This window comes from Augochlora pura, chromosome 5 (assembly GCF_028453695.1).
Source record: "Augochlora pura isolate Apur16 chromosome 5, APUR_v2.2.1, whole genome shotgun sequence".
Taxonomy (NCBI): Eukaryota; Metazoa; Arthropoda; class Insecta; order Hymenoptera; family Halictidae; genus Augochlora; species Augochlora pura.
The window spans coordinates 10005496-10018288 of NC_135776.1; the positions used below are offsets into that span (position 1 = coordinate 10005496).

Sequence of the window (12793 nt, forward strand, 5' to 3'; positions counted from 1 at the left end):
ATTTGTTTAAGATAGGCATTTCTGCATTGAAATCTCGTTGGAAAAGGTGTAGTAAAGTAAACGGGGCATATTTAGATTAAATCAACAACTTTTGAAAAAAGACATACAGTTTCATATATTCACTTAAACGTCTGACATTTCATATGCACCAACCTAATAAATGTATTTAACAGTATATTTGTCGCTCAATTCTACCGTCGATAGTGTTTAAACACGTTTCACACGGTACTCTTTAACGCTAAACGTATCACAGTCAAACAAGCAGTTTCTCATTACTAAATTATATCAACAGTTAAGACAATCTACTATGATTTACTGTACAATTACTAAAACAAAGGCTCTGTACAAAAACTAAGTAAATTGGATCTTTTTACTTTTATTCGAACAATTTTATTCTTCGATAGGTTCAGCGTTAATGAGTTTTCAGTTTTCACATGGCATAATGATAGATATCATTTTCACGAGTATACACGTTTTCTCGAGTGTCAGTCCACTTATTAGCAACTGTTAAAACGGTTGATTTTTGTGATTTCTCTAGAACTCCGCAAACTAATTAATACCGTATTATTTCGACCGCGTGGTTGACGCGATATCTCGCGTTACAGCAATGTAACAGGAATTCGAAGCCCGTATGCACGGTACCTCGAATGAACTCTACCACAGGAGCAAACGTGTTAAATTAATACTGTGTTTCAAAGGAAAACGGTCTACCTAGGTGTGGTGGTTGCCGTTTGTCTGTTCGTTGAATTTTGACTTCTCGGCTGAGGAATAAAGGACAGACCACCTTGCGGTGGCTGCTGTTGGCTCGGGCTCGTACTCCTCGAACTGCTCGCACTTCCGATGCCGCCGTTTCCGTGTTTCAAACCTGCAATCAGACAATTCATATTTTAGGGTGTCGTCGCATAATTAATATTGCAGATAATCTTCACAAAATATACAACTAATTTAACCACTTGCGCTACGACTTATCTCACAACTACGTAAATTAGCATTCGTTTTGTATGAGCTCATTGTTTTAACCTCTGAAAGAAGAGGTCTCTGAGACATTCTAAATGTGACTTGAAGGCATTTTTTTGAAAATTGTTAATGAAATTTGATTAAGAGTTAATTTCTTAAGAGCCCGCTCGTACATGTGTTCTTTGTTCCTGCATTTCCTACAAATGGTCCGCGAACGACCTGTGAACGGCCTATGAATGGTCTAAAGATCGTCTTAAAGACGTTCATAAATTGTCCATAAGACGTCAGAAAAACGTCCATGAAATATCTTATAGACATCTAAATTTTAAGGACGTCTCAAAGACATCTTTGTATTATACTATCTGGTATATAAAATAGTTCTTTCCTATCAATCGCGCGACACTCGTGCTCAGCTATACACGTTGCTTCATCAATTATTAATTAGCTGTGTTATTAATGTCTCTTTTAGATGTTCTACAATATTTGTAGTGTTTCGCGTAACATAGTTTGTCATTGTTTGTCACGAAAGAAGCGGTAGATTAGTGTAGGTGTTCGTAACACGGTAATTAGAAGACTGCTCGAAAGATCTACACAGTCGAGCGATCGACAGTAAACGCTCGTAAATATTTCCAGCGATCTTCTATTAGAGTTACTTGTATAGGTTGGCTCATTAAGCATGCACAGTCGGAATACTGTGCCGGTTTAAACGCGTCGCGACGACGACGGTGCGTCCGACGAGCGCATGTACCTCCGCACGCTGTTTGTAGACGAAATAAACGACGGGCTGTGTGCGTTTCGTGTACGTGATAGCGTGCATTCACCGAGCAACGAGATTAATCTACTGCTCCGCGTTGCTCGATCCGTCACTACTCCGATCACAGACATTGTTTCTGCCGAGTAATTTGCATTATCGTGGGACAAGGTTGTAACGCGTTCACGTCATATTAATAGATCGTCTTTGTCGCTCAATGATATAATGGAGACGGATCGCCCTTATCTAACATCCATTCAAAACTGTCAAAACTCCGTAACTGGAAGAAATATTTTTATTCCCTCGAGCATCGATGAATAGTACGCGCGAGTGTGTTACGTAAATGATAGGTGCACCAATTCTATCAATAATATTGTAAACATATCTGCATAGGACTATTATTATATATTTTCAAATTGTAAAAATATGGTCGTTCCACTTCTAGGACATCAGCAGTATTAAAAATCTAATTTGATATGTAACGATGTATAATGAATATTTATAGAACATATGAATCATGAATACGAATAATAATATAGCGTAATGAATATATATAAATAGTATAATATGTTTCAATTCATGAGCTGGACCACTACTCGGTGCTCCATTTCGCGTCCTACGGACACATTAAGCACCGTTAAAGGGTTGAAAGCAAAGTTAACGAGTCTTTAATAATACCATTATTGAACATAATAATACCATTAGGAGATTGTATATTAACGATGCGACGTCGCGGATAAAATTGTAGGCTAGACTGTACGACGTATCTAAATCGTCCCAACGAAGATCTGCGGATAAACCGTAACCTAGATCATGAAACAGCTGTTTTATCTCGGCGCATGTTACAGCCAGCTGCATCGAATTATGTAATTTATTGCAGACGTCTATGGTGCTGCGGACCCATAATTAGTACACAGCCGAAGTGATTCATGCGCGAAGCATTTATGCGGCCACTATAAATAATAAAGAAAACTCCAGTAATATCACGAATTATTATTAATTTTTAAATTCGATTCCTTTCGACGAAATATATTTATTGGGTTGATAAAATTTTTGTAAATTTTTGTTTTACGACTTGCGCGTTAATTAATAAAGAGAGTAAGGTGTACGAAAGATCTCTTTCGGCTCTACGAAACTATTACATTCCCCTTTTCGAATAATTTAATTTTTCATGATTTTTTTAGACTTAGTAATGGTATATCCATGAGTCGGCTAAAGAATTTTATCCGTGATATTTTTATTTAATGCCGCGCGTTGTTCGCGAGATCTGTTTTCTTTTTCTTTCGCTTGCACATTTTCTCTTGTAATCATTATTAATTTCGAGGTATGAAGCTCTCCCCCCGAAAAGGTTACTTTCTCAATGAAAATATTACATTATACGGAGAGAGAGAAAGAGAGAGAAATGTATACACCTTAATACGTTATCCGCATTAATACAAAACTCTGTTGTACGAACGCCGCGTTATCCGGGATTTGGCTGGGCATATAAATATAAAACATAGGCGGTAGTACTGGGCAGAGAGTCTGTGCTTCTCCATATAGAAGCTGTCGGGAAATAAATTTCTGTTCGCAATATACATTGCAGAAAATCCATTACACAGTTGTAATATTCTTCGCAACTGTGAAGGGGATTTTTTAAGATATTTATATTCACAATATAATATGGTTTAGTTTTACAATACTCTGGTATCGAAACGTTCTATTGTTATCATTATTATATTACTATTATTATTGTTTACATATTATTATTATTATCTAGATACATTATCGTCAAGAAGACGATAACTTGGATAAAGTATAGTTAGTTAACAGAATGCTTTGGTATACGGATATTGCAGAAATAAACTTTCGGATGAGAGAGTCTCTATCGCATATCATTAACAAAAAGATGCATTTATCCGACAAACTTTTAATGAGACGTTTGAAACGACGCGTTCAACATAGCAGCAGAGAAGCATGAACTCGTTGATCCCCGCGTATTCGCGTGCGAGCGAATATCCAAGGAAAGATGCAGTTAAATCGGCAGCCGAGCAACGATTTGTATTTTTAACGAGACTTTCATACTTCCCCTAAATGCGATCGGTTATGACCATAACCATTCGATCGGCATAGCCTTTCATGCTGCGAAGAGTGGGTCAACCGGTTTCCGCGCCTTTAAAAAGGCCGTATTACCATAAACTTGTGAATATCGAAAGAAAAGGAAGCCTTCGATAAAGAGGAGCAACGCCATCATGACCGAGCAATCGCCGATCAACGATATAAAAAGAATTTTTACGATTATTGTTACAAATACAGGTTATCTCGAAACCGATGGATACGTTTTTCTAGCTATCGCGTTTTTTAAATTCGCGAGAGGCTTGTCTCCAAATTTAACCCTTTGCACTCGAAGCCATTTTAATTGCAAATCAAAAATCATTTTTCTGACTTTTAGTATTTCCATCTTATATAACAAAATTTATTTTATGCGTGTGAAATTGAGTCTCGTGACATATAACAGTTATACTATCAACAATTTTTTCAATCTATGCTTCGGCGATATTTGTAAAAATAATTTTCGAACGTGTTCTAACAATTTTAATGGCGCCGTAGAGGCGCCGCTCGAGTGCAAAGGGTTAATAGTCCACTTTGAACGCAGTAAATTGCGTTCGGTTTACGGGAAAATATTTTACGACTGTTATTAACGTGATAATAATAGTGGACAATGACTGAAATTGTTCTGTATGGAAAAGTCATGTCTTCCTTCCGCGTGGATGTAAAAACAGAATCATTTAGGGCCAGCTCTTCAAAAATATTGATCTACAATAAGTCTGTTTAACCCTTTGCAGTTGTACTCTCAGCTACCAAAGGCATTTATTCATTTCCTTCATTTGTTTTATTTTTACATAATGAAATAATGAATATCTCATTTTTAACACGTTAAGCGCCGCGTCATTCAAATATGGGCGACTCTAATTTCTGACCAATTTTGAAATTTCATTTTTATTGCAATATATCTGAACAAACTAAATTTGACTAGAACATTTCGAAAGAGTTCTAACGTTATCCCGTATAATAAATATTAACTTTCTAGATTCGCTTTAATGAATTAAATTGCTTTAACCATGCGTGGATTTTAGTGGCTGATTCTCAGCGCTGAACAACGCTTAATCAATTCTGTTTTCCCTTCTTAACCACGCATATTATGTACTCCTCTTTATTCATCAATTCATTAATTCCGACCAGCACGACACTTACGTATAAACTTTTAATACTATTGCAAGGGGTTAATATGAAATTACATAACCGAGGATAGAGTGGCGGATGTTAGAAAACGAGCCAAACCGAATAAACGAAGAGGAATCGAGGAATGATCCAAGGCGCGGTACTTTCGAGTTATCCCGCGGCAAATTGTTGCGAATGTGTCCGGGCCTCGTAAATCAAGCTCGGTGTCTTTTTAAATGAATCCGGCCACGCCGGTCTCACGTTCGATCCACATTGGCGGCTGCAATCCGGGTGACTGCGATCGCTCTTCATTGACACCGGTGCTGACAGTGATTCGCCATAATGACGAAGAGCAATTCAGCCGGTCAGCCCATCGGCTCAATTGTCCGCGTACGTGACACGTATCGACCAGATACAAGATAAACGGCCGGGGCTAAGAAGATCGCCGAAGAAATCTTACGGTGCTGCGCGAACGCTCGCGAGGGCCCGGCTCTTTATTAGTTTAACCCTTTATCGATCTCCCGCGGGCATCGTAACGGTGCAAACACGCGTACTCGCATTCATAATCGGATACCACGCGTGCTGGTATGCCGGTGCGCCGCGGCCGCGCCGGCGAATTGCATTCTTCCGGCGTGTTGCGAGCGGAATTCGAACACGCTGATTCAACGAAACGGGAAAGCTTCGATTCCAACGAGACTCCGAATGCCGCGAGTTTTTCATGAGGGAACGCGTGCCTTCGAACCCCATGGATTTTGTGCGCAATCGAATTAGAATCGTAAGAGAGAAATACGGCGATGTTCGTAATATATTAATGTAATTATACACGATGTATAATAACACGAATACTATAGCTCTCGATTCCATTGTGACACAAAATGACAATCATGCTGTTCCATCAAAATTTTTAAACGTGAATATCATGCATTTAATTTTTGAAAGATTTATTACATTAAAGTAATGGTTAGCAGGCTCACTGAGCACTTTCGTGTTAATATAATAATATATTAGTATTAATCTATTTTCTATTATTTCTAATATTTCAATGTACCGCAAAGTGCTGCGAATAATTATAAATCAAATTAGAAATCACGAGTCAGGGTCGCCAAAGTACGTCGAAGTTATTATCCATCAGGTTCCACGTTTCGATTGGCTCAAGCGAAATGTCTATTCGTTCGATGCTAGAACATTGAACCGAATATTTACAGCGCGAAGATTTATGGGGAGATCGGCCGGTAGGGAATCGTTGCACCCCGCCGCAGTACCACGAGTCACGAGGTGTCGTAATAAATTCGATTTCTTTCTCAGCCATCGGATTCTGCGGGGCACCGCTGACAAAGAGGAGAGAACGCAAACGATGGGCGGAGGAGTTAAAACGTGACTAGGCATTAGGGCTTGCCAGTCATGAGAATGATTCATCGTAAGTCGGCGGCGCATCGTCGATCGATCTTGCGAGATATTAGCGACATCCGTGTACTGTCTCGAATTCTCAAACAGGGACCGGAGAGCGCAGCGGGCCACGGAACCACCTGCGGCTCTTCGTCGCATTCTTTTTCTACGCTGCTTCTCTAAACCGCCAGGTGTTTTTCCTACGGGCTCATTGTGCACGGTGTTTTATCTTCACCGAACTTTATGGACATTTCGCTTTTGGTGTTTCGCTTGTGCGAGCACTCGAGAAACAATCATTTACCGAATCAACCCTACCCGCCTTATAATAATAATATTTACTACGATTTTTCGATAATATTTATAATTGTAATTACAATAAAAAGAAACAATCTCTCACACGTTTAGGATATTTATAATCCGCACGATACTTTATCAGAATTGTTGCTAAACGCGTTGTTTACGAATGTTTCTCCGTGGCGATCTGCTGCCGTGGAAATGGGCGCATAAAAGCAGCTTCAAGCGGAGCCCTATGTATGTATTCTGACTACTCGAGCACGCCACTTCATCAAATTACATACATACTTGCGCTACCCGTCCCCTAACATCTGTCATCTCCTCGGACTTCACGCTCATAGACGTAGCAAATTGAGAACATTTTTTGCGCACTCGTGCTACGGAGATAGCACTCGCCAAGTCTAATTACGCTTGTGCACTGAAAACGAATGGAGAAATATATATTTATTAATTTAACTAAATTCGTCGTTTCGTTTCATATTATTCGTGAGTTTTTAAACATTTATCGCTTTTCAATAACGCACGACAAATGTTTTCCGCGCATCGCGCATCGACCTTGCGTTTTCATAATTTCTAAAACGATCAAATATATTTTTATTTTATATCATAACCAAACTGGGCATTATCTATTTTTATTTCATAACCGTGAGCAATATAATAATGTGAAAAGTTCATTAACCCTTTGCACTCGAGGGTTCCGGCGCGGAGCCGTTTAAAATGTATCTTGAACGGAGACAATGGAGATAAAATTTAAGTGGCTCCGCTCCGGAGCCCACGAGTACAAAGGGTTAACTGGAACATAATTCCTTAGACTTTTGAAAGAAAAAAGTATAGACTGCGTAATGTCTATTTTACGTTTCCTGTGCTTTCCATCGGTTAGCAGCGAAGCGTGGCGAGTCTCACATTACTCATTCGCCGATACCTGCCTACTATCACAGAGAATGATAACTATAAGCGTAACCACCTGAAGCGTCCCATGCATATTTATCGACGCCTACATTTTTGCGATAGCGGCTCGCGCGACAAAAACGGGTATAAGTCAATTAAATTCGTACTCGCGCGCTAAAAAATTGTGCATATACGAGGTGTCGAAAAAATCATTCGCGATTGAGAAACGAGAGGTTTCTGACGTTATTTAAAGCAACTTTTAAACAATAATTTTAACGAATTTAATTTGAAAAGTAATTAATAATGCGTTGCTTTGTCTTGTTATTTAATTTCTCAAGTAGCGATTCTGAGACGTCGCTAAAAATTGCTATACTATTTTTCAAGATAGTTACAACGGTATTAGATTTGTTGGTGTGTTAAAGTCGCAAGCACTGTATTTGGCAATGGTCTCGACTTCGCATAAATTACAATAAATCATATAAAATGAAAATACCGTAGATCAGGAACCATATTTTGGAATTAAAAAATAACTTTGTTTGCAAAGGATTGTTAACTTAACCGTGCCACAACAGCAATATTACACTACTAATTAACACTTTCACGACCGCGCCGAAAGCTGACGTGATTTAAAACGGCAAGATTTCCTTAATCGGTTCATATTTCATATTTCAATCGCAACTACACTAGCACCTTCTTTTAGTAAACAAATTATGAACTACACTAACACTCGTTTATTGTTAACAACTCGCCCAGTCTAACGAGACAGTTTTAGTTTATGTTTTAGATTGTATTAAAAGAAAAATCAAATTTCGCGTCGATTTCGAAGGCACGAATAATGTTAGGTGGATCATGCACGAGATTTTGAGTATCAACGACGAAGATCAGCAATGTAGAAAACGTGTGAACACAGTTTATCGACGATGCATAGTCTACAGCAACGATTCGAAAAAGAGAACTGGAAAGTTATGCTTGCACTTCGGGCACCTTTTATTGTGGCACAGCGTCAACACGTTCGAAAGAACGCGGTCCTATTCGACGTTCACGATCACGATCGCGCGTCCGACGGTGTTCCCGCGTCACCGTAAACTCGTACTTGCATTTCGTGCGAACGCACTGCAACAGCGTACTGCATCGCGCCAGAATCTCCTCTCCCTCCCACCCTTTTGTTTCGCTGGTACGGTACACGCGGCGAGCGTGCATCGGTGCACAAGGGAGCAACGAGCAGCGGCTGCATTAGTGCGTCTTTAACGGTGCACGGACTCATAAGGGCATTGCATCGAACCCGATCCTTGTGTACACGGGCGTGTTCGCGTCGACGGAGTGCGCGCGAGTGTGCGCGAGTGCGAACGCAGCGATTGACAGGCCAAGGCGATTAAGCGCAACGCCGGCTACGGAGACGTCGACTATTCCGGTCTCTCTGTTCGCAGTTTTTCCTAACCCCGGGATAACTAAACTGTCTTCGAGCAACGTTCGCCTCGATTAAACACGCGAGCGTAATTGAACCGTTTCGTATTGCACTCGGCAACTGCGCCGGACGCATGCTAGTGCGTTAGCTCGAAACACTTAGCCGAAACGCGGTTTTCTCTGCTTGCGTAAACTTCGCAAATACGCGTTGGTTCACCAATTCGAATATATTATTTTTATTTGTGCGCTCGTGCAGCGTCGATTGCCATTCAAAGTAAACTCGTTTTAATCTTCGTTCTTTTCTGAGATGTCGCTCGGTCATTTGATTGGCTTACACAATAACCACTGGATACGTCTTAAATACGTCCATTTTAGGTCTTACGCCCTGAAATGGATATCTTTGAGACGTCTTATATTAAACTGTTAAAATGTCGGTCAATTTGGGATGTCGTTAATACGTCTTACAGGCGGCTTTATTGTCAATTAATAGTAGAATATATTGAGATGAATATAAAATAATTTAACAGCATTTATAAAATATACGTTAACTGTATTTCCACAATTAAATCAATATAACGAATGAAAACCGTCGCGCTTTTGTGTCTATTACTATATCAGATATTCGTATAAAAACATTTTAATTGCATAAAGCGCAAGCCCGATTTTCAACAGGCTTAAAAGACGTTCGGAATACCAAATTTTGTAAAACAATTAGTCCTGTATTATTAATATTATTAGATAGCATTTATGCAACATAAAAATCGACTAAGTGAACTGTATTAAATATAAATCGGATAGGAGTGAATTTCTTCCCTTATAATTCTAACAAATTGAGGAAAATATAGAACGTGCTTGAATTGTTCTAATGACTTTATAATCCGATATTGGATCATTTTTACGATAAATCAACATAAATGTGAAACGATCCGTAAGACATTTTGCTGATAATGGAATAAAATATTTGAATACTTTTGAACGGTGCTGTATGTACACCGATTACAAAATAGTTGAAGCCATTATAGCCAATTTATTCTTCCACGAACACATTCTGTTTCCTCTTTATGATTGTAATCGCATCACGCGATGCTCCTCTCAATAAATCTCTTCCGCCTATTGCAACGTAGAACACGTTGCGTTCCCAAAAAGATTTCTAAATAAAATGCTTTCACGGTTATTCTTAACTAAACTTCGATGCGATACAATTCGTACAAATAAACATAATTAATTAAAACAATATTCCGTCACATTACAAATACAGCCATTCGTAGATTAATACGAATATAATAAAAAAGAGAAGTATACACAGGCAAAATGGATTTTTATTTCGCCGCAATCGATATTAGACGTCACGTGATAATAAATTATTAGTTTATGAGTTTAGTTTAATGTTTCTACTAATACAGGTATCGTATTACGTTATATTGTATTAATACTTTTTTGTTCAAACTGTCGAACCGAATCGATTAGCATATTGAAAAAAATAATTAATAACGGAGCAAGGTATCGGACAAGAAGTCCATAAGATGATTGAAATATTTGTTAAACACGTACCTCGGGTGGCAAAGAGCCGAGACAAGACGGTTGAATAGTGGTACGCGGAACAAACAGTCGGAAAGTCATGGTAGCGGCGTGGAAAAGCTACTTTTCACCGCTTCGCGATAAATGTCAGCGGCGCAAGTGTCTTAGGGTAGGTTTACATCGGCACCGTATCACGTCGGAGAATACAATTGAAGCCCCCCGACAATGGTCGATTTTAATGGGACGCCGCTCACCAAGGCGTTCATTGTGCGCGAGTTGAGGTTTGCTGATGAGACAAGATGAAAGGGAGCTCGTACCACGTGCGCCAGCCGGACCGGCTCTAAAAAAATTCACATTTTCCCGGGGCGCATCTGTGCCAGAGAATACTCGTTGTTAACAAGATACCAGCCCATTTTCAGTTTTTCTCTCATTAAAGCAGAGTTCTTGCTGTCCTCTTTACAATCGCGCGCGAGCGAGTCTAAAAATTGATTTACTGTAGCTATTCCGGTCGGAAGTCTGGACAGTAACTGTTAATTTGGAAGCGTACCCATTAATTGGACCATCTGCCGAGAAAATGGATGTTTAAAAAGCGAAGCCGCTTTCATCTGCAGTCCGATTTTAATCAGCTGTGGAGCAGCGCCGGAAAAATGAAAATGAAATTGATCCACCGGGGAACCAGGAATGCGGGGTCAAAGAAGGCGGCCTTTGAAACCAACGGAACGGAAGAATCCGGCATGGAGAAGAGCTTAAAATGATTACTTAAAGAGTCGAATTACGGAGTCGGCTCGCCCCGTGGGTCTAAGACCGGGATTAGAAGAGCCCTTAGAATCTTCGTCCGTCCACCTTCTGCTAGCGCAGCCTGATCAGGCTCCTCCGAGATGACTAAGCGACGACGCTTTCCCAGCCTAAAAGTTTATTATCGACCGGTCGCAAAGCCCTTCCCCGAATCCGTTCGAATGCTCGATCGTAGCGACGTTTCTTCGAGCTTGCCGATGTCTTCGAGCTTTTACACGATTGGTGTGAATCGCGGTGAACGATCGACACCCGGGGGTCACCCGAGGGTCGTCGAACAATGGCTCGAGTCTCTATCAGAAGATTAGATCGTAATTAGTTTTCGAGGCTATTAGTTGACCATGCCACCGATGCGATCGCTGTTCCGAAATGTGTCCGGCAATTTTCGGTTTCCTCTAGTTTACTTCGCCGAGATTCTAGCTATAGTATTTGAATCGTTAGGGTGATTTGTTCAACGAAAAATTATACCATCTACGCATTGTAATATATATTTATTAGTGCTTTTCTCACGGTCGAATACACATAATTTCTATCGAATATATCAATAACAAAAGTATTTGTCACATTTTTAGTACACGTATGTTTGTATCATTAAAATCACCCGTTTCGCAGGAAAGTTTTAGTAAAAATACTTGTCCAAGGAATAATAATATATTAGGTCCTTGAATAAGTTCTCGCTGTTTCTCAAAAGATAGGATTAGTAGTACTCCGTGCATGGAATTTCTAATGGTGACTCATAATATGACTCATAATGGTAATTTCTCATCGGCAAGAAAGTACTGTATATTACCTTAAATTTCACTGTGTGATTGTTCACTATAGTGTCAACCACGTGTTTGTTTATTGGTGCCGAAGATGTCTACTTTTGTGCCGAATAAAGTGGTTTTGCGGGGAATTTTGTTGTACTAGTTTATTCAAAAGAAATCTGCATCTGAAGCACACATTGCTCTGTCGGATACGACATGCAGAGACTGGTTTCGACGTTTCAGAAATAATAATTTTGAACTTGAGGATAAGGACCGTTCTGGCGCACCGACAAAGTTTAAAAACGGAGAATTAGAGGAATTGCTTGATGAAGACCCATATCAGACGCTAGCAGAGTTTAGAAAAATATTACAAGTAGATGCTACAACAGTTTCAAAACGTTTAAAAGGGTTAGGAATTGTTCCGTCCCGAAGGAACAAATCGCCTGGAGTTTCTACCGATGGGGTTTATGACACGGACGCGAGGAAGGTTATTTTTGAGAAGATGACCCTTTTTACATCTAGCGACCAGAACCATGCTAATTTAATTTCCGTCTTCCTCAATAACCATTACGTGTCATAAAGTTAAGATTTCTAAGAGAACTTCCTAATAGCATTTTTGAAGCCTACAGCTGGGACGTGCCGTAAACCGGGTAATCCGAAGGGTTACACTAATCGAGTACGCGACGTCGAAGGCTGACCTGGACGATTTCCCGTAGCACCTTTAACGTCATAAATTACATACATACAAACATCTTCACACGCGACAAGAGGGTGTCACCAAGTCAACGAAGGCACTGATTGGTACTATACAGCAGTAGGTAAAACCCAATCAGTGCCCTTCTTACATACCGAATTG

General features: G+C 39.8%; 1 protein-coding gene across 2 annotated transcripts in view; it reads right to left on the reverse strand.

Moving 5' to 3' along the window:
- Nucleotides 1-12793, reverse strand: part of Sick (sickie) — a 283816-nt gene that overhangs the window by 115145 nt on the left and 155878 nt on the right. For both annotated transcript variants that reach the window (XM_078180306.1, XM_078180307.1), the window contains one exon: nt 712-865. In XM_078180306.1, coding sequence (XP_078036432.1) covers nt 712-865 — 154 coding nt within the window. The remainder of the gene's footprint in view (nt 1-711; nt 866-12793) is intronic.